Source organism: Dama dama, chromosome 29 (assembly GCF_033118175.1).
Source record: "Dama dama isolate Ldn47 chromosome 29, ASM3311817v1, whole genome shotgun sequence".
Classification (NCBI taxonomy): Eukaryota; Metazoa; Chordata; class Mammalia; order Artiodactyla; family Cervidae; genus Dama; species Dama dama.
Genome location: NC_083709.1, coordinates 68,206,953 through 68,228,546, shown reverse-complemented (window position 1 = coordinate 68,228,546; position 21,594 = coordinate 68,206,953). Strand labels below are relative to the sequence as shown.

At 44.4% G+C, this 21,594-nt stretch overlaps 1 protein-coding gene and 1 long non-coding RNA gene across 6 annotated transcripts in view; one reads left to right on the top strand and one right to left on the bottom strand.

Annotated features, from left to right (window-relative positions):
* The window catches only part of DCAF10 (DDB1 and CUL4 associated factor 10), a 53,955-nt gene extending 52,543 nt beyond the window's left edge, over positions 1-1,412 (bottom strand). The window contains exon 1 of one of the 4 annotated variants that reach the window (XR_009691134.1): positions 551-1,234. Coding sequence is in view for 3 of the 4 variants with exons in the window: in XM_061132665.1 (XP_060988648.1) it covers positions 551-1,101 (551 nt within the window). In the remaining variant the exon portion in view is untranslated. Of the gene's footprint in view, positions 1-550 lie in introns of all 4 variants that reach the window. The other 3 variants (XM_061132665.1, XM_061132666.1, XM_061132664.1) reach the window with 3 other exon arrangements.
* On the top strand, positions 556-20,140 carry LOC133048852 (uncharacterized). 2 transcript variants are annotated; one of them, XR_009691136.1, is made up of 4 exons: positions 556-639; positions 6,096-6,219; positions 7,172-7,215; positions 18,813-20,140. It is a non-coding gene; the product is annotated as an uncharacterized LOC133048852 (long non-coding RNA). The 2 variants fall into 2 exon arrangements; XR_009691135.1 differs by lacking the exon at positions 18,813-20,140 and adding an exon at positions 9,578-10,409.
* The last annotated feature ends 1,454 nt before the right edge of the window (positions 20,141-21,594 follow it).

Sequence of the window (21,594 nt, the reverse complement as noted above, 5' to 3'; positions counted from 1 at the left end):
ACCGTTAACAGAACATGTAGTTTAGCCTGGGAACTTCACAGATGCCCACATCACGAGATATCTCTCTGCTGGATCTTAGTATCTAACTGGAGGAAAGGAACGGAGGAACCCACACTTGTCCCCTCAGCGCAGGTCGGGCACAGGGAACGGGGATTCTGCAGGCTCAATACCCTTGACAAAGCTTAGGTGGGAAAAACACGCCTAGGGTGTCAGGGGAATTGGGGCATTTATTCAAAGTGAACTTACTGAGCATCTACGGTGTACCAGAAAACCTTAGCTTTGGACTGGCTCTGACAAACCTGCCCGGGTTGCTTTAGTCACTTCACAGAGCTCTCTGGTCCAGAAGAGGAGCAAATCGGCCCCGGGTTCGCCTACCTCCAAGTGCCGGACAGGGCCTCCGACAGCGACAGAGCGCTTCACCAAGAGTCAGGGGCACGAAAGCTGGCCGCCCCACAGGGACTCGCAAACCCCAGGCCTGGCTGGGCGAGCGGGCCCCGGGCAGCCGCGCCAGGCGGAGGCGGGTCCCCGCCCTCCGAGGGGCCGCGCTTACCCGTCGGGCGAGTACTCGAGGTTGAAGACTGCCCCGTGGGTGCGGGTGCTGAGGTACACCGAATCCGCGGGATGGATGGAACCATAGAGGTTAGTCATGGTGCGGAAATTGTCCCGCGCCGGGTCCACAAACAGCCCACGGCCCAGGCTGCGCTCTCTCAGCCACCCGAAGAGCCGGGCGCCAGGGCCGCCCAGGCGGGCTCTGAGGCAGGGCTGGCCACGGCTCCCGGCCCTGCAGTCAGGCCCGGGTGGCCGGCGTGGCGGGGAAGGCGGTGAAGGATCTCCTTTAGCGGAAGCGGCTGAGGACTCGAGGGCTCCGGGCGGCCCGAGCTCTCGCGCGCGCCCGCCGGGGGGCTGCGAAGGGGCGCAGGGACTGAGAGGGCTCCCGCCGGGCGACGGGGGAGGGGCTGCGTCAGCCCCAGGCTGTAGTGGCGAGGGCGGGGAAGGGAGCGGCCTGGTAGTAGCCGCCTCTCTCCCGTAGGGTGCCGGCTCCTCGGCCCCGGCTCCAGCCGCCCTGTCCCCTCCGGGGCTACGGAGCCCGAGGGGAAACATGACCAACGCCCACGCCCCCGCCCCCGGCTCCCGGCCGCTGCCCAGCCGGCCAACACCTCAGTACTCCCGCTCCAGCCGCCACTTCCGGCGTGCGGCCGCCTAACCTCTCCGGCTGGGAAACCCGCGCCGCCTCTCGGTATCATCCGCCGGGGACCAAGAAAGCGGCGACACCGTTCGACTAGGGGTGCCACAGAGGGCAGGGTTGGAGGTCTAGAGCTACTGTGTGTGTGCGATAGTGAGGATGCCCAGGGCCTAGGCTGCATGCGGTAGCGCTAGCATCCGGGAACTGCGTGCGCTATTGTCCGTATGTGGTTATCAGTGACCACACTGTGTCTTTGGGGATGACAGGGTCTGACTGGTGAGTCCAAGAGGCTGAATATGATTGGATACTGTGTGCATAATCATCTCTACTTTACACTGAGACCAACGAAGGTAAGAAATGACCATCTTATGTGCTGCTCACACAGTAAGCAGCATGGTGTACTGCCTACTCAGCCTGGGAATCTAGGGGCTCAGGTTAACTTCTGCACTAGAAAGCCCTGGTTGGCACAGCGCCTGGGGCTTACTGCTGCCCTGGACCTCTGCCCAGTTACCAGCAACTTTACCTACTAGGTCAAGCCTTTACCAAAGCCTTCGTCTCTGCAAGAAGCATATACCCAGCCAGGAGTCACTGAGAGGAGCCGAAATCGGAATCAATTCAACCTTACAAGCGACAGAGCCCAGGGTCAATCCTGCTTACATCTGCCAAGCAGGGCATAGAGAGCGTAAGAGATGCAAGATCCTTCACTAGTGCTGCTGAAGATAAATACATAGAATTCATTTGCAGAAAAAGCTTAACTAGAACTGGGGTGTTTCTTGGGGAGAGGACAGTCTGCAAGGAAGGGAACCTTGAGGTATAAGAAGAAGTAGGTATAAGAAAGGACAACCCTTCCAGGCCTTGGGGCTTCCCTGGTGGCTCAGCTGGTAAAGAATCTGCCTGCAATGCAGGAGACCTGGGTTCGATCCCTGGGTTGGGAAGATCCCCTGGAGAAGGAAAAGGCTACCCACTCCAGTATTCTGGCCTAGAGAACTCCATGAACTATATCATTTAGTAATGTCAGGTTTGGGGGTTTTTTCTTACACTTCTACTTAAAATGTTTCACAATTATTTTAAAACCTCTCAGTGAAAAAAATAAAAATCACTAGAGGTTACCAGAGAAGGCACTAAAGACAGAAAAAATCTGTGCCTGCCTCTGTTTACCCACTGCCTTTCAGAGCCCACCAGACACCACTGTGTTAACAAGAAATTTATTTCAAACTGCAGTCTACAGACCAATTTCTATGCGATGCTATTTTTTTTAAAACTAAAAAATGTTCAACTTCAACTGCTGAAATTCACAGATATCAATTCAATAGAAATGCCTGAAGCATCTTCTGAAATCCTTTGCCCCAATACTCTTTTCCAATCCTGATGCGCCTTTCCAATCACAACAAAGTAAAAAAAGCAAAAACACATCACTCTCATCAAGGAGGCAGAGAACAAATTTGTTTACTTTCTTCCCTATCCGTTGACTAAATATTTTTTTAAAAATTACTTCTCAACTGGTGTCTTATAAGGAAATGTGCTAGAAATGTAAACACTGGCCTTTCTGTTCAGGTTTTTATATTTTAGGAGCAGCAGGTTCACTCCTGATCTCTTTGACATAATTGGTTCTGCCCATCAAATAGAATTCTTTGTTGGGAACAAGATTGACAAAATGAGCAAGGCGGTTGGACATGGCATAAAAAGCTGAAATTGCAGCTATATCCCAGGCATCTTCCTGGTTGAAGCCATGCGCCTCGAGCTTTTTGAAATGGTCATCAGCTTGGGAAATATAAAGTGCAAATTCCAGCATTGCCTTTTCCCGGGCAGGGAGGTCAGACTTTCTCCAGTTGATATAGACCTGTAAGAAAACACAGTTAGAGGCAGAATCTCTGTCCATCACAACATAGCCAATAAAACACATGGTCTAACAAAAGAAGCATTAATGAAAAAACCTAAGATTAAAGACGTGAAGTGAGGCCAAAATAAACTTTACAGACAGGAAGTATCTTGGTCAAGTTCAATATAACACAAACCTGGAACTCTAGCTCTGCCAGGAAATCTTTGTTCACTCCAACTACTTCTTTCTCCTCTGAACACCCATAGCATCAAAAACCTCAGAACCAAGATTCAGAGACTCTTAATACATAAGGGCCCACAAATATCAACCTTTTTGTATGAAAAAAGTGAAGCTCAGATAATTATCCCTTTGTCCCCACTGAATCGCAAATAACTATCAGCTATTAATTTGCAAAATTAATAGCTGATACTTAAGCAATGACTATGTGCTAAGAATGTGCTCAATGCTTCGTATTCATTATCTCATGTAATTCTTATAAAAATCCTAGGAAGTAATGTTTTTTATTAGTCACTCCCAATTTTACTGGCAAAGAAACTGAAGCTCAGAGAGTTCACACTTTCCCAAGGTCACACAGCTAGAGAGTGGCAGAGCTGGGATATGAATCCAAGTGTATTTGATTCCAATGAGTATACTGATAATCATTACCCTTGCTAAAGCAAAATACTGGAAACCATTAGCAACCTGGGGTTTCCCTGGTGGCTCAGACGGTAAAGAATCTGCCTGCAATGCCGGAAACCTAAGTTTCAATCCCTGGGTCAGGAGAAGAGAATGGCAACCCACTCTAGTTTTCTTGTCTGGAAAATTCCATGAACAGAGGAGTCTGGTGAGCTACAGCCCATGGGATCACAAAGAGTCGGACACAACTGAGTGACTAACACGCGCGCACACACACACACACACATTAACGACCTAAAAATTGGAAAGAACAGCTGGCAAACCATGGTGTGATAGTACATCCTATGATCATTAGACTATGTTTGAGACTGGTCCTGGATGAGCAAAGTTCTGGTGAATAAGCAGGCGGCTCTGAGAAGGGCAAAGGTGATGATGTACCTGTGTTGTTTAGCTTTTGGCTGGCAACTGAGGCCTTCGGAACAATTTTCAAGGTCTCCACTCAGGTGGGGTCAGGAAGGAAGGCTGGAGGATAGGAGAAGACTGATGACCCTCCCTCAGGAATAAATGCAGAGAACAGAACATCTGTTTCTGAAGAAACATCTGGCTCAGAAGATCAGGAATTTCACTGTAGGGATGAGTAGGGTTTTGTAAGCTTGGTGACAAACCCATGTTTACTGTGTCTTTATCCTTGGTTCATTTCTCTGGGAAGAATTAGCACGAGCGCTGACACTCAAAACAGCCTGACTCTGGATGAAACAAGAGTAAGCTGCTGGCTGGGGGGTTGAGACCCATTTCACAGCCAGTCTTGGTGGGGAAGAGCAGGTGGGGGCAGTTCCAGAATGGGAGACTGACAAGCCCAAGCCTGGGGCCCGCTGTACGAAGTAAAAGAAATCTTAAATCGCCAGCTCAGGTTCAATGCATGAGGCAGGGCGCTCAGGGCCAGTGTACCAGGATGATCCCGAAGGATGGGGTGGGGAGGGTGGCGGGAGGGGGGTTCAGGATGGGGAACACATGTACACCTATGGCTGATTCATGTCAATGTATGGCAAAACCACTACAATACTGTAAAGTAACCAGCCTCCAATTAAAATAAATAAATTAATTTTTTAAAAAAAGAAACTGTTTGGGGCCCATTAGGAATAACTAGGGGATAGACTAAACTCACAAGGGCTTCCCTGGTGGCTCAGACAGTAAAGAATCTGCCTGTGATGCAGGAGACACGGGTTCAATCCCTGGTGGGGAAGATCCCCTGGAGGAGGGCATGGCATCCCATTCCAGTAGTCGTGCCTAAAGAATTCCATGGGCTGAGGAGCCTGCTGGGTTGCAGTCCACAGTCACAGAGAGTCAGACATGACTGAAGCAACTGGCCATGCACGCATAGACTAAATTCATACTGGAAAATGCATACTATACAGTGTAGCCGAGAGAGTGTAAGCTTTGAAAGTGGACTCTGCCGTTTTAGTTGTGCACCCCACATTAATTCCAGGTCTGAACCTCAAAGGTAAAAGGGTTATAATAAGGTTCAACTTAGGGAGTTGTGTGCATTTAAGAGAATGTCAGGTCTGGCACAAGGCTAGAGCTTAGCTATCCCCTCGTCCCAAACATCACGTGCACACAGAAGCAGGTGGGCACAGGAATGGGAAACTGGCACGGGGAGGTGGGCGCTCAACTGGTCAGACAGCACTAGGTTCTTCGAGAAGACCCTGTACCGGGCACTGTGGACAACCACGCTATATGAGCACCTGTTGGCCAGGCTGGTCACCAAAATGATGAGCTCCTTGTCAGCTCTGCTGAGCTGGCCTGGGGAGGGAGAAGACAGCAGAGCTGCCATAAGCCTGAAGAGCAGCCCAGAAGAACCTAAACAGGCTCGGCCATATTTTAGCAAGTTGCCCGCCTACCTGCTCACTTATTCATTCCCGGTCCTGTGCTGTGAGCTAACCTATTTTATTTTCTTCACAATACTGAACACTTTCTCAAGTCAACTTTTTCTTTTATCTAGTCGTTCACTGTTTTCTCCTCTCTGAAATATGCTTGCAAGTCTATGTATTTTTCTGATTTGTTCACCACTGTATACCCAGAGGAATGCCTAACAGATATAGTAGTTGCTCAGAAAATATGTGAATGAATTACTAATTCAAGAAGTATTTTCTGAGGCCCATCAGATACTAGACACTTTTTGAAAAGGGGGTTTAAAAAAAAAAAAGACATTTTCCAACCTCAAGGGCCATGCTACTTCTAGATAGAGAAGGGCAGAGAAGGGGAGAATCTACTTTGGTAGCTGGTACCATCTGGGAACTTTAGATAATCTTCACAACAACAGCTCTGCAGAGGAGGTATTAATACCATTTTACTAGTAAGAAAACCAAGGCACTGAGACATTTAAATACTCTGCTGAAGCTCACATCATGATTTATGGTAGAATCAGATTTGAACATGGGACCTGTCTCTTCCCTCTAGGATGGAGAGGCTGAGGCAGTTGTGGAAGATACAGCAGACAGGACTCTGCATGCCATTGGAAAAGGACCGACGAGGGAGGCCGTGGGAGTTCAGAGTTGGAAGAGTCCCTCATAAGTGAAGGCGGGTGAGATGGACTCTGATGGAAAGTTCAGACTCACAAAGCATGCATAGGAGACAAGGCAGCCCAGAGGCACAGTCAAGTGTGATCCAAATTAAAGAGGAGGCTGGAGTGCTTGGGAGAGTAAAGCAGACTTCACAGTTCACTTTGACTTGAATGGACAGAACATAAAGAGAGGCTGAAGGAAATGAGGCTGGGAGGCAGGCTGGCATCAGGCCATAGAGAGTCATGGTGACAGGCTGCCTCCCATCTCTGCTGCTCACTCTTCCTTTAATAATAAAATCCCTTAGTTTTATCTGGGCACATGGCCACAGAGCCTCCCTTGCAGCTAGATGTGATACAGGTCTAGCCAATGGGAGGTGAAAGGAACTGATGGGTGTGGCTTCCATGTCATGACCATAAAAGAAGGGCTATGTGTCCACACATACCCTTCTGTCTTTTTCTGCAGGTAGTAGTGGTAAATCCACATGAGCAGGTAAGCAAGGGAAATTCCAGATGGCAAACAACACTACACTGCCCCTCAGAAGCTCACATGAGACTATAGGAGCGACAGAGAGAAAAAAATACCTTGTTTAAACCCATGTGTCTTTGGTCTGAGCAACAGCAGCCTAACCTGAATCCTAAGCAAGAAATCCATGATTACCGATCTAAAGTCCCTGACCCTTATCCAGGGTGTTGGAGGGAGCCAGAGAGGGTCTTTGAGCACAAAGAAAGTCGAGCCAGAGTTATCATCTAACTTATTTCCGTTCTATACCTATAACCATCAAGTAACATTCAGACCTCAGCATCAGAATCCAGACAATGTCTCTGCCAGCTCCAGTCCTTCTGAGCTTCTCCCTAGCTCCACAGTAATCTGGGACTATGTGGGAATGAACTCTAGCAAGCAGGCACCTGGATCTTATCTAAAGATGACTTAGCACTTCCCCCTGCCCCCCACTTACCTGTTTTCTTGTTACAGATGATATTGTAATAAGCAAAGAAGGCTCTGAATTCCAGTGGCCGGTGAGAAAACACTTTAAATACATTTGGTAAAAATCCTGTCTACAGGGAAGGAGAGAAACAGGGAAATGTAAAATGACAACTAAGAACGGGATTGGCAAATAGTAACTGGTAGTTCCCACACTGTCTGCTGAATGCCAGATGCAGTCTTAAGAAGGCCACAGCCTTGTGTCAAAGCACAACCCACACATTCTTTCACGTTTTAGGGGATTGTAAGGGTTACTTCTAAAGGCATATGTAATTTCTTTTTAGTAAGGTATTTTATAAAATTTAGAGAGTTGTATGTAAACTAAATGATACTTCTTAGAATTTAGGCTATACTTATTACCCTGCTGCTCACAGAGGGGCTGGTGGTGCTCATTTATTTCTAAGAAATAAATCAGTAACAAGACTTGATATTAGAAGTACTCTGTAAAGTTCTTTCATACATCCAATCTCATTTTTTCTTCTCCACAACTCTCTAAGGTAGGTAAGGCAAGGATCATTATCCCAGTTTACAGATAACGAAACTAAGGCCCAGAGAGGTTGAGTGACTTGCGCAAGGCCAAAACAAATCTAAAAGGCAGGTCTGTGATTTTGACATTGGGTTTTCAGTCTGTTTTCTTTTCTTTTTAAAAAAAGATATTTATTTACTTATTTATTTGGTTGCTCTGGGTCTTTGTGGCACATGGGATCTCTGATCTTGGCTGTGGCTCAATGGCTTAGATGCAGCACGCAGGATCTAGTTGTGGCATGTGAACTCTTAGTTGTAGCATGTGGGCTCTAGCTCCCTGACCAGGGATGGAACCCAGGCCCCGTGCGTTGGGAGTGTAGTCTTAGCCACTGGACCACCAGGGAAGTCCCTCAGTATGTATGCCAATGGGATGCTATGGCAGACAACTATTGACTGCTACCCAGGAGCCATTTCTTCCCTCTTCCCTTGACAGTGGATACTGGATGTTGTTCAGATATCAGATTGCCATGGGCTCCAGGGAAGGTTAAACCCTTCCCCAACCCCACTGGGTGAATCCTGATTGATCTAAACCAATTATAGTGATTCTATTCTACTTGTCAGTGATTGGCCTAGGAATGGGCATGTGACACCATTATGCCCAATGAGAAATGAAGGGAAATCAGCTGGGTGCCTTCTCTCCCCAAAAGGAATATGAGGAAAGGGTGTGACCTCCACATCCATTCTAGGAGCTGTGCAAGGATGTAATGTTTGCTGCTGTTATACCCAGGGACCAGGAGATCACAAGTCTGAGCACAGAGTTATCATTTCAAGGAAGTCAGAGCTAAAAAAGGCCAAGAACTTGATCCTTGATATCGCTGAGCCACTGAATTAACAATGCAGGAATCACCCTGTGTCTGGAGCTACTGGTATACAAGGCACCGAACTGTCCTTGCTGTTGTATCAGCTGAACTGGGCTTTTTGTTACCTGTAGCTGAAAGCACTCTAACTGATAATAGATGCTAAAGTTCATTACTGATCTAGAAGACATGGTAAAAAGAACCATTTATGTCTGCCGGGGCAGGAGCTGGGGAAGAGGTGATGATGTGAGGAGGCATAGACAGCTACTGAGAGAGAGGCTGGGGGCTCCAAACCTTTCCCACCAGAGCAGCTGGGTTTCTCTCTCTATATATAAATGGATTTACATACAAAATTCTGTCTGGAAAAAAAAAAAAATCCACAAGGTTTCAGCACCAAGTTTCAAAAACAAAAGTTTAGAGTAAACCTCTATATCCAGACAAGGGTTTTATAATTTGACAATATAAAGCACCAACTTTAAAAATACCTTGGACTTCCCTGGTGGCCCAGTGGTTAAGAATCTGTCTGCCAGTGCAGGGGACACAGGTTCGATCCCTGGTCGTGAAAGAACCCACAGGCCTCAGGGCAGCTAAGCCTGTGAACTACAACTACTGAAGCCTGTGCACTAGAGCCCCTGTTCCACACGAGAAGCCGCTGCAGTGAGAAGCCTGCGTGCGTAGCCCAACTGGAGAAAAAGTCTGCATGCGCAACACAAAACCCAGCACAGCCAGAAACAAATAAATAAAACATTTTAAATAAATAAATAAAAAGTATCCTCAAGAAACAATTCTGGGATGTTCAAAAAGACACCTGTATAAACACCTGTTACAAGTCACAAATATCCAAGTTTGGGAGATTGCTGAAATAAATTAAAACATCTCTATTATACAGTGCTACATCATGCAGCCATTAAACATGATGTGTTAACCTAGAAAAATGTTCATGTTAACCTGATCTCATTTAAAAAATTACATGTATACTTATTTTTAAAAAATAGGGAAGGAGAAGTGCTACGAGTGGCTGACTTTGGTGGAATTTTTATTTTTGAATTTTTTGCTTATTTTTCTAATTTTTCAGTACATAATTGCAGAAAGGAACAAGGTACCGCTCACATTTATTGAAGCATCTGGCACGCATCTCATGGTTCTATCTCCACACCATATTTCAGCGCTAAAGGGAACTACGGAACACAGCTCAGACACAGTGGGCAGAGAACTGAGTGACAGACTCCCAGAACTTAAAAGGCTGTGCCTAAGACGAGAGGAAAAAGTGCATGTTCTCCTGCCTGGGAACCCCGAAGGAAGGGCTTGCCCCCAGTGGGGACCTGGGCGGACCGCAGCAACCAGCCCCAGGGGTTACCCTCCAGCCAGCAAAGGTCTGCGCTGGCTGTGGCTCTCTGCATGAGGCGAGCGTCTCTCCTTCTTTTCCATCTCCTCCATGAGCTCTCAAACGTCAAAAGGCAGGTCCTTTTCGTAGGGAACGGGGTAACGGCTGATGGGTTTGCACTTCTCTTCCTGCTGCTGAGACTCATAAAGGCGCAAGTTCAGGGTCACCAGAGGCAACTTTTCCCAAAACCTGTTGGTCACAAGGCGAAGACCAGACTGAAAGGAAGCAAAGGCAGGATTGGAGTGGGCCACCAAAGGCATGGCTTGGATAGCTTGTTTGTGTATCTGGACTTAAAGAAAAGATGGTGCCTCCTGGGTCAATTCCCATTAATTACAAGCAATTCTGGAGCAATTATGAAAAGGACTCTGAGCTCAACAAGAAATAATGCTGTAATCCATTGATAATGTCAGACATGAGAAGAGGGTATTGAGGGCATGATGGTCCAAATAACATATACAATGCTTGCCTTAAAGCCCAGCTCAGATACCACCTAAGAACAATAAAACCTCCTGGAGTTCTTTAACGCCATGAAGATTTCTCTGAAGCCTCTTAAGGCTACCAAATGATGGCCGGGATTTATATATACCATCTGCTGTCAATAGCAATGATAATTTAACTGTCATATAATGAGCACCTAGTATGTGTCAGATCTTCTGCACACACTCCCCAAAACTCCCAGCAATCCTGTACTTTACAGATACGAAATCTAAGGATCAGATGGATTAGGTCACACAGAGATAAAATTCAGGTCCATCTGACTCCAAAGTCTTCATTATTCCCACTTTACAATCCTGTCTCTTAAAAAAGAATCTAACTAAAAAATATAGAAAACTAACAATTTTACATTTATTCTAAATGAAAACTGCAAAAAACCAACATAAATCTAAAAGGGCAACCTCATTTTTTTTTTAACATTAAAACAATTATAGTTGATTTACAATGTCGGGATAATTACAGCTGAACATCAGAGTGATTCAGTTATACACACATACATGTATACATACATACATACATATATACACACTCTATTTTTAATGTTCTTTTCCATTATGGTTTATCATAAGATACTGAATATAGTTCCCTGCACTATACAGTAGGACCCTGTTGTTTATCCTTTCTATATATAAAAGTCTGTATCTACTAACTGCAGCTTCCCACTGCATCCCTCCCTCAATCCCCTTCCCCATGGCAACCACCAGTCTGTTCTCTATGTCCATGATTCTGTTTCCAGATGGGTTCATTTGTGTCATATTTTAGATTCCCCTCTAAGTGCTATCATACGGTATTTGGCTTCTCTTTCTGACTTACTTCGCTTAGAATGATAATCTCTAGTTGCTGCAAGTGGCATTATTTTTTTCTTTTTAATGACCGAGTGGTATTCCACTGTATATATGTACCACATCTTCTTTATCCACTCACCTCTCAGTGGACATTCCCACATCTTGGCTACTGTGAGTAGTACTACTATAAACATAAGGATGCATGTATTTTTTTGAATTGCACTTTTATCTGGATGTATGCCCAGGAGTGGGATTGCTCAATCATATGGTAATTCTATATTTAGTTTTCCAAGGAATCTCCATCCTATTTTCCACAGCGGCTGCACCAACTTACATTCCCACCAACAGTGTAGGAGGGTTCCCTTTTCTCCACATCCTCTCTAGCATTTGCTATTTGTAGACTTTTTAATGATGGCCATTCTGACTGGTGTGAGGTGGTACCTCACTAGAGTTTTGATTTGCATTTCTCTAATAATTAGAGATTTTGAGCATCTTCTCATGTGCCTATTGACCATCTGTATGTCTTCTTTGGAGAAATGTCTATTTAGGTCTTTTGTAATGGGTAGCCTGTTCATACATTTTACCATACAAGGTTCTAAAATGGATGCAAGAAAACAAGATTATGCTTTCCTAGAAAACTCAGTCTGGTCAGAATCCAAATGTGAAAGACAGTATAATATAGGGCTGTCTGAAGCCCAACTGCCTGGGTCCAAATCGTGACTCTGCTACTTATGTGTTATGTGATCAGAGGCACGCTACTTCTGTCCCTCCATTTCTTCATCTATAAAGTATGAATTATAATAAAACCAACTCATAGAGCTGTTATGAGGATTTAATGAGTTAATACACACAAAGCTCTTAAAACAGAGCCTTGCACTTAGTAAATACTGTGTATTAAATAAAGTGTTACAGGTTTAAAATAAAGGTGTGATTAAAGTATATTGGGTACATTATGGATCTATCAATTGACATTTGCTTACATATTCAATATGAGACCCACAGAAAAGATTTGGACAACTCCCTTCACAGAACCCACCTGCCAATACAGGAGACTTAAGGTTTGATCCCTGGGTCAGGAAGGTCCTCTGGAGAAGGAAATGGCAACCCACACAGTATTCTTGCCTGGAGAATGCCATAGACAGAGGAGCCTGGCATGCTACAGTCCATGGGGTTGCACAGAGTCAGACACAACTGAAGCGACTTAGCAACTTCACATCCTCTGGGGACCCCTGATGGGTTCTGTCTACTGTATGCAGCAGCCTACCTGCCTGCCTTTCACATCTGGCACCTCACCTATGTGCCAGCATATACATCTGACTAAAAGGGAAGGCCTAGGCTGTGAAACTGTAGCTTTTCTACCTTAGTTTTCCCTACCAATTAGCTAGGGTGGGGCAAGTATCTGAGTATCCGGGCCACAGACTGGCCACTGGTCCATGAGGCTGCTAGGCCAAAAAGCTCTGCCCACATAGATTCATACTCTCTGGGATCTGAACTGGGAAATCAGAAGTGAGCTAGGGGGCAATGAGAGTTGGAACTGAAAAGTCATGAGGTAAAGCCAGGCCACTGGGGTCATGCTGGTCATCTGTGCACCAAAGGAGCGAGAGAGAAATCAGGAGTAAACGGCAGCTATGAGAGGGGGAAAAGACTCAGGACAGAGGGTCAGGAAGAACACTGGTGGTAGGAGGAGATGCAGACAGACAAGAAGCAGGACTGAGTAACAGACTTGTTCGTGACACAGTTCCCAGGGTCTGGCTGCAGAGGTCCTCTGAGGTACCAAAATGACCTCTTGGTTTCAGTTTACATGTAACATGATGCTTGCTTTTAAAATACTTGAGACAGGACTCATGCATTGCCAAGAAGAACCAGAATGACAAGAAGAAAGCAAACATGTCTTCTCAATTGATGAACCTTCTCTAACCCAAAGAAGACAATGGCATCGGAAGTTAAGAGCTCCTATCACATAAGCTTGTTTTAAAAATAAACAAAAAGTAAACACTCATAAAATGCTTGATACATGCCTAATATTATCCTGGCTGCTTTATCTATATATTAACTCAAGATATGTTGGTGCTGTTCTTGTTCTTATTTTAGAAATGAGAAAACATTTCTCCTTCTCTGTGCCATCTCAAAATAGGCACAGGAAAGATAATTCACAAGAGTCTACAAGTCACAGAGCAGGATTCAACCCCAGGCAGTCTACCTCCCAAGTCCTCACTCATAATCTTTATGTTGTGTTGTATATACAAGCTCATCAACAAGGACAACTACTACCTTTTTTTTTTTAATCCCTAAATCCAAACTAATCTATAAATGTCAGGCCTTGTCCTCCTGTTCCCCGAAACACTTTCAAAATTTTCATTCTGAACCTTGGATAACCAGAATACTATTCAAAGAGAACAACTTCCATTCGTACTTCACCAGGCTTATTGGTAGGAGCTTTATAGGTATTGTCCTCTGAACTTTAAATGAAATGTCACCACGGTACATTCCTCCATTGGGGCACACTGGACCTCAGCTACCATGAATGAGTTCAAGATCAGTACTGACACATCTTTTTCAGGAGAAGCTGGAAATTGAAGTTCAGAGTAAGGCCTGCTGTCTGCTTGATGATGCAGCAAGAAATAAGACCTAGGACTACGTACCTAGCACAGCAAGGAGGCACCTCCTGTGACTGTGGGTAAAACCAGAAAACACGGCCAGCTCCGTCTTCCAGTTTCACAGGGCACTAAGCCCCAGATGCTGGACTTCTCCCCCGGCACAGCCGCCTGTGAACTGTGGGCACATCTCTGTGGAAGTGGGGGTGGGGGGCAGCTATGTCCTTGAGTCTGTGATTCTGTGTCCTTGACTCTTTGCCCTGCTTGTCTGCCAGTTTGATACTACACTGAAATAAAAACAACCTACAGGTGATATTATTCTTTCCAATCTTTGAATTCATACTGGGTGTTCTGGATTAGCTCATCAGAAATTTTCAGGTAAAACTGCCTGATTATTAAATGTTGACTCAACTGTTTTTCCATGAGCACAGATGTGGCAGGACTGTTGGCCACTGGGGCTCTATTTTGGCTACATGGAAGTTGACTACAGTCGCCTGCCAACTTTTATGTTTGGAATCTTCCATAACAAAACAAATTTAAAATGATAATTATTTTTTAAAAACCTGTGGGACAAATACATATTTTTTAAAAGTCTGTAAAATGTAAGCTTACATCTGCTAACGTAAAAAGCCAATTGATGAAACCGTCTGAGGTATGTACACAGGCACAGTACTTGACATTAGATGAGTATAAAATGACAGCTGTTATTGGTGAACTACAGGTTAAAAGTTCTTTTAATTTTGTAAAAATATCAGATACCTCATGATTCTAAAATATAGATACTGGGTTCCATTTTGTTGTTGTTGGTCAGTCGCTAAGTTGTTTCTGACTCTTTGTGACTCCATGGACTACAGCACGCCAGGCTCCCCGTCCTCCACTATCTCCCGGAGTTTGCTCAAATTCACATCCATTGAGTTGACGATGCTAACCATCTCATCCTCTGCCACAGCCTTCTCCTTTTGCCTTCAATCTTTCCCAGCATCAGGGTTCCACTACCAGTGGTTATACTTCAGTTCAGTCGCTCAGTCGTGTCTGACTCTTTGCAACCCCATGGACAGCAGCATGCCAGGCCTCCCTGTCCATTACCAACTCCCACAGCTTACTCAAACTCATGTCCATGCGTCAATGATGCCATCCAACCATTTCATCCTCTGTCGTCCCCTTCTCCTCCTGCCTTCAATCTTTCCCAGCATCAGGATCTTTTCCAGTGAGTTGGTTCTTTGCATCACGTAGCCAAAGTACTGGAGTTTCAGCTTCAGCATCAGTCCTTCAAATGAATATTCAGGACTGATATCCTTTAGGATGGACTGATTTGATCTCCTTGCAGTACAAGGGACTCTCAAGAGTCTTTTCCAACACACAGTTTAAAACCATCAATTCTTCAGCACTCAGCTTTCTTTATAGTCCAACTCTCACATCCATACATGACTACTAGAAAAACCATAGCTTTGACTAGACAGACCTTTGTTGGTAAAGTAATGTCTCTGCTTTTTAATATGTGTCATCTGCATATCTGAGGTTATTGATATTTCTCCCGGCAATCTTGATTCCAGCTTGTGCTTCATCCAGCCCAGCGTTTCTCATGATGTACTCTGCATAGAAGTTAAATAAGCAGGGTGACAATATACAGCCTTGACATACTCCTTTCCCGATTTGGAACCAATACAGCACAATCCAAAAAGAAAAAAATCGGTACACTGGACATCATCAAAATTTAAAACATGCTTCAAAAGACACCATTACAAAGATGAATAGACAATCCACAGACCAATAAAAAATATTTGCAAATCATGTACCTGATAAGGGATTTGTACCCAGAATATATTTTTAAATATTTTATAATTCAATAAGACAGCAAATAACACATTTTAATAGTGGGTAAAAGATGTAAATAGACATTTCACCAGATTAGTCATACAAATGGTCATTTAGTACATGAAAAGATGCTCAACATTATTACTTATTTGGGAAATTAAAAATAAAACCACAATGAATTAATACTTCACACCCACTTTAATCAAAAAGACAATAACCAGTATTAGTGAGGATGTGGAGAAACTAGGACTTTTATATACTGGTGGGAGAAATGTAAAATGCTCAGCATCGTTAGAAAAGTTTGGCAGTTTCTTAAAAAGTTAAATATAAATTTATCACAAGCCCAGCAATTCCTATTTTAAGTACTAAATCCGTGAGAAATGAACTCATACATCCACAAAGGCTTGTATGCAAATGCTAACAATATTATTCATAACAGTCAAAAAGTGAAAACAACCCCAATGGCCTTCAACTTGTAAATGGAGAAACAAAACGTAGTGTATCCATGAAATACTGGGTTGGCAAAAAAAAGTTTATTTGGAATTTTCCGTAAGATATTACAGAAAAACCTGGACAAACTTTTTGACAAACCCAGTAGAATACTATACAGAAATAAAAAGCAATGAACTATTAATACATTCTACAAACGTCAGTTCAGTTCAGTCGCTCAGTCGTGTCCGACTCTTTGTGACCCCATGAATCGCAGCACGCCAGGCCTCCCTGTCCATCACCAACTCCCGGAGTTTACTCAAACTCGTGTCCATCGAGTCGGTGATGCCATCCAGCCATCTCATCCTCTGTCATCCCCTTCTCCTCCTGCCCCCAATCCCTCCCAGCATCAGGGTCTTTTCCAATGAGTCAACTCTTCGCATGAGGTGGCCAAAGTATTGGAGTTTCAGCTTCAGCATCAGTCCTCCCAATGAACACTCAGGACTGATCTCCTTTAGGATGGACTGCTTGGAGTCCAAGGGACTCTTGCAGTCCAAGGGACTCTCAAGAGTCTTCTCCAACACCACAGTTCAAAAGCATCAATTTTTCAGCGCTCAGCTTTCTTTACAGTCCAACTCTCACATCCATACATGACTACTGGAAAAACCATAGCCTTGACTAGAAGGACCTTTGTTGGCAAAGTAATGTCTCTGCTTTTAAATATGCTATCTAGGTTGGTCATAACTTTCCTTCCAAGGATTAAGCGTCTTAATTTCATGGCTGCAGTCACCATCTGCTGTGATTTTGGAGCCCCAAAAAATAAAGTCTGACACTGTCTCCACTGTTTCCCCAAAAAAATAAAGTCTGACGGTTTCCACTGTTTCCCCGTCTATTTCCCATGAAGTGATCTACAAACATAGATGAACCTAAATAACATCATGCTAAGCAAAAAAACCCAGACACAAACTACATGTTGTATGATTCCATCTATGTAAAGTGTCCAGAAAAGGCTAGAGAGACAGAAAGTAGGTTAGTGGCTGTGTGGGCCTGGGGTAGGAAAGATGTTGATCACAAATGGACATGAGGGATCTTTTTAGGGTGACTGAGGTGATCTAAAACTGGATTTTGGTGATGGCTGCAGTACTGATACATTCACTAAAACGAACTTAATTGTATATTTGAAGTGCATGAAGTTTATAGCCCGTATAGCAGTTTTAAAATCCTATATGTACGGGGGGTATAAAATGTCATGTTTAGTTTTAGAGTGAGATTTGAAAAAGGTTTTGCCAGAATGGAAGAAGAGCAAACTTCTGTACCCTGCCTTAGTTTTGTTTTGTTTTTGCCATAGTTGTTTTAAGACTCTGATAACTAAGTAATGCCTAGAGTCTGACCTAAATGTACAGGAGGAGAGGTGGTTGCCTCTTGGGATAGGGACTAGAGGAACTTTTCTCATCTTCCCATACTGAAACTCTTTAACTCCCCTTCCCCCTACCCCTGTCAGCCACCACTGTTTTTTTCCTTTGAAAACCTTGTAGACTTTTAGAACTCGTCATCTACATTATTTAAAGGAAAATTAGAAGTGAGACACACATTTTCAAGGGTGGGAACCATGTTTTTCCTCAAATATATTGTTTTTAGCCTAGAGCAAAAGTAAACTAAGTAGTTCCTGCAGGGATATATGATAAAAAGTATTAATAAAGCTGGAGAATTATCTGACAAGAGTAAGGCAATGGGGCTCTTTCTGGTATAAAACTCCTTCACAGGTACAGAAACTCCTTCATGCGATGACTTTGATATACCAGTTTCTGCATCCTAGGGGTGTGTATAAATTTGGTAGTTTCAACAGAGACAGATGCAGCCTCTTTCTTTTGCATGTAGATATCCAGTTGTCCCAACACTACTTGGGACAATAGTACTGGAAGATTTTTCTTCCCCCAGTGAATTGTCTTGGCACCCTTGTCAAAAACCAATTGACCACAATTGTGAGGGTTTACCTCTGTATTCTCAATTGTATTCTGCTTATCTACATCTATGCTTATACCTCTGGCTATCTTAATTACTGTAAGCTTTGTAGTAAATCTTGAAAGCAGAAGTATAATTCCCTCAACTTCATTCTTTTTCAGTGTTTTTTTGGTGGGGGTGTGTGTGTGCAGTGCTTCTCTAGGTCCCTTGCATTTCTATATGAGTTTTAGGATCCATTTTTCAAATTTTGCAATGAAGACATTAGAGATTTTGACAGGGACTGCTTTAAATCTGTTTATCACTAATTCTTCTGATCCATGAACATGAGGGTACCTTTCCAATTATCTAGATCTTTAAGTTCTTTCAACAGTGTTTGTAGTTCCCAAGGTTTTAAGGTGGTTTCTTTTGTTAAATTTATTCCCAAATGTTTAATTCTCTTTGCTATTGTAAAATAGATTCCTTAGAATTTTATATATACCAGATCATAGCACCTGCAAGTTTTACTTCTTTCTTTCCAATCTAGATGCCTTTTATTTTTCTTGCCAAACTGCCCAGGATAAAATCTTGAATACAATGCTGAATAGAAGTGAAGGGAGCAGACTTCCTTGTCTTGTTCTTGACCCTAGGGAGAGAGCTTTCATTCTTTCACCGTTAATTATGATGTTAGCTGTGGGTTTTTCTATAAATGTTCTTGATTAGGTTTAGGTGGTTCCTTTCTAATTTCAGTTTATTGTTTTTTTATCATAACAGGATGTTGGACTTTTCCACATGCTTTTCATCCATCTACTGAGATGATAATATGGATTTTATTTTATTGATATGGTATATTATATTGATTGATTTCAGATGTTAAAAGACCAGGATTCCTGGGATAAATACCATTTGGTCATGGTATGTAACCCTTTTTATATGTTACTGTATTCAGTTTGCTAGTATTTTGTTGAGGATTTTTGTGTTTATATTCATAAGGAATACCGATCTATGATTTTCTTTTCTTGTGGTATCTTTCGTTCTGATATTAGGGTAATATTGGCTTCATAGAATGAATTAGGCTATGTTCCCTCCTCTTCTATTTTTGGGGTAGAGTTTGTATTAATGGCTATTAATTCTTTAAATATTTGGCAGAACTCATCCGTGAAGCCGTCTGGGCCCAGGCAGACTCCATCTTACTGCTCTTACTGATGAATTTGTTCATCTCACAACCTCTCGTGAGACTCCAGGCCGATATCAATGCCTTGCCACTGAGCTCCAAACTCCCCCTTCACTGCCTGCTCTGAGAACATGGATCTGGGCCTTTAAAACATTTTTCCTTTGCTATGTATCACGACGACACGCTTTGTAGGCAGAATGCCCTGCAGAAGCCCTGCAGAAGGAATGAGACTTGGCTGGTGGCTCCACTGTGCTCTCTGGCATATTCCTGCAGTGCCTCAGCTTCTCCAGCATCAGCTCCTGTTTTGATTGGTGGGTGGAATCACCCAGCAGTCCGCAGTTTCCCCTAGCATGCTATTAGGCAGTTTTATAACAGATGCTTCCAAGAGACACCTCCCCAGGAATAGTTTTCCCTCGCATCCTAGAAATGCCACCAAGTTCTGAAGGGCTGATTTCCAGCAAGTTCCACTGGCACAGATTTCTTTATTTATTGGCTGTGGTGGGTCTTCCTCGCTGCATGTGAGCTTTCTCTAGTTGTGGAGAGTTCAGGCTTCTCATTGTGGTGGCTTCTTTTGTGGCGCACGGCTCTAGGTATGTGGGCTTCGTAGTTGCCGCTCATGGGGCTCTAGAGCATTGCTCAGCAGTTGTGGTGCATGGGCTTAGCTGCTCCGCAGCATGTGGGACCTTCCAGGACCAGGGATTACACTAGGTGTCCCTTGCATTGCAAGTTGGATTCCTAACCACTGGACCATCAGGGAAGCCTGGCACAGATTTCTAATGACTTCCTGCCATTTAACAAGCCATGACAATGTCCTCTACAACAAAGTCTCAATCAGGCCAGGCCAGTGGAAAGAGATTTTTACTTAGGTAAGCTAAGTACTACGAGTAATGGCTGTTCCTTACATCTGCTATTCTTAAACCCTTTAAAGCTCTCTTTAGTTTTCACAAGCCATAATCATTTGTGATTAAAAATGTTTATACCAAATAGATTCTCACTTGTGTAGTGATAATTGTGAGCATTTCGTTTAAATTCTTTACTTCAATAAAATAGTAACACTTCCATGGATTCTTTTCCTATTAACTTCTGTATATAAATTAGCATGCAGTTCATTTATAATTTTTAGAAACCTGTGAACTAAAAAAATTTAAAGATTCATTCAAATTCTACTTCTTTATGGATATCTGTTCTGACTCCTACCTTCCTCCCACATAGAGGTAATCGTTTCATCTTTTGTACTCTCGGGGCTGACACCCTAATCAGGTCGTTATAGTCAGTTACACTTGGTATTTCCAAGTGGAGACAGTCATCTCCCCCAGGGCAGGGACCATGATTCAGCTGGCTTCCGGCTCATTGCCCAGCTCAATTCCTGGTCCAGGGCAAAAGCTCAACTAGTCTTGACTGAAAGTTACAAAAAACGCCCAACTTCACCAGTCAACAAAGAAAAGCAACCGTGAGATAGCACTTTTCCAGCTTCTCAAGTAGCAAAGATTTCTAAGCAGAAGTCCAGAAGGCCATGATCTCGACCAACCTTTCCGAAGGGCAATTCGGTTATTCTCTCGAGGGAAACGCTAAGAAATGCGGCGGTATGTCCCAGAGGCAGCCGAGGGCGGTACCACCCCTGCTGCACAGGCTCTAGGCCCGCAAGTCCCCCAAACAGGCAGCTGGCCTAATCCACCCTGGTGGACAGGCCCGGAAGACCCCACGCACCAGCGCAAAGCCAGCGCGTCCTCAACGCTGAAAGGCGCGCCGTCGACCGCACGGGCCCCGGCCTCCTCTTCATTCCCCAATCGCAGCGGCCACTTTCACATCCAAAAAAGGCTGCATGCGCCATTCTAAAAGCGAACTTCTCAACGACCCCCACACCCGACCCGCACCGCCTGAGTCCGGGTCCGCGGCTCTGAGCCGGGCTCCGCACTCTTGGTTGCGGTATCGGCTTCCACCCTCTCACGCGGGTGGACCTCAGCACCCTGGGGCCTGCCCACCGCGCCGACCACGGCCACGGCCACGTGCACGACGCTGAGACGGCAGAGCACCAACATTGCGGCACGCGACACACAGACCAGGATGCCTCCAGCGTGCTCCGCCCTCTGAGCGTGTCGTGCAGGGCACCGCCCTCCAGGCTCCTTCGACCCGCCCTCCAGGCCTGAGCTTCCAGTCTCAGGTGACTGTTCTTTTCCAGACCCATGCTTGCCACTGTACCAAAGTTACATTTCAGTTGGCCTCTATTATTGTATTTGGGGCTTCCCTTGTGGCTCAGCTGGTAAAGAATCCACCTGCAATGCAGGAGACCTGGGTTCTACCCCTGGGTCGGGAAGATCGCCTGCAGACGGGAAAAATTACCCACTCCAGTATTCTGGCCTGGAGAATTTGATGGACTGTATAGTCTCTGGGGTGCAAAGAGTCTGATACGACTGGGCGACTTTCACTTTCACTTCATTGTATTTAGTTGATTCACCAGCGTCTTATAAAATTGTGAAG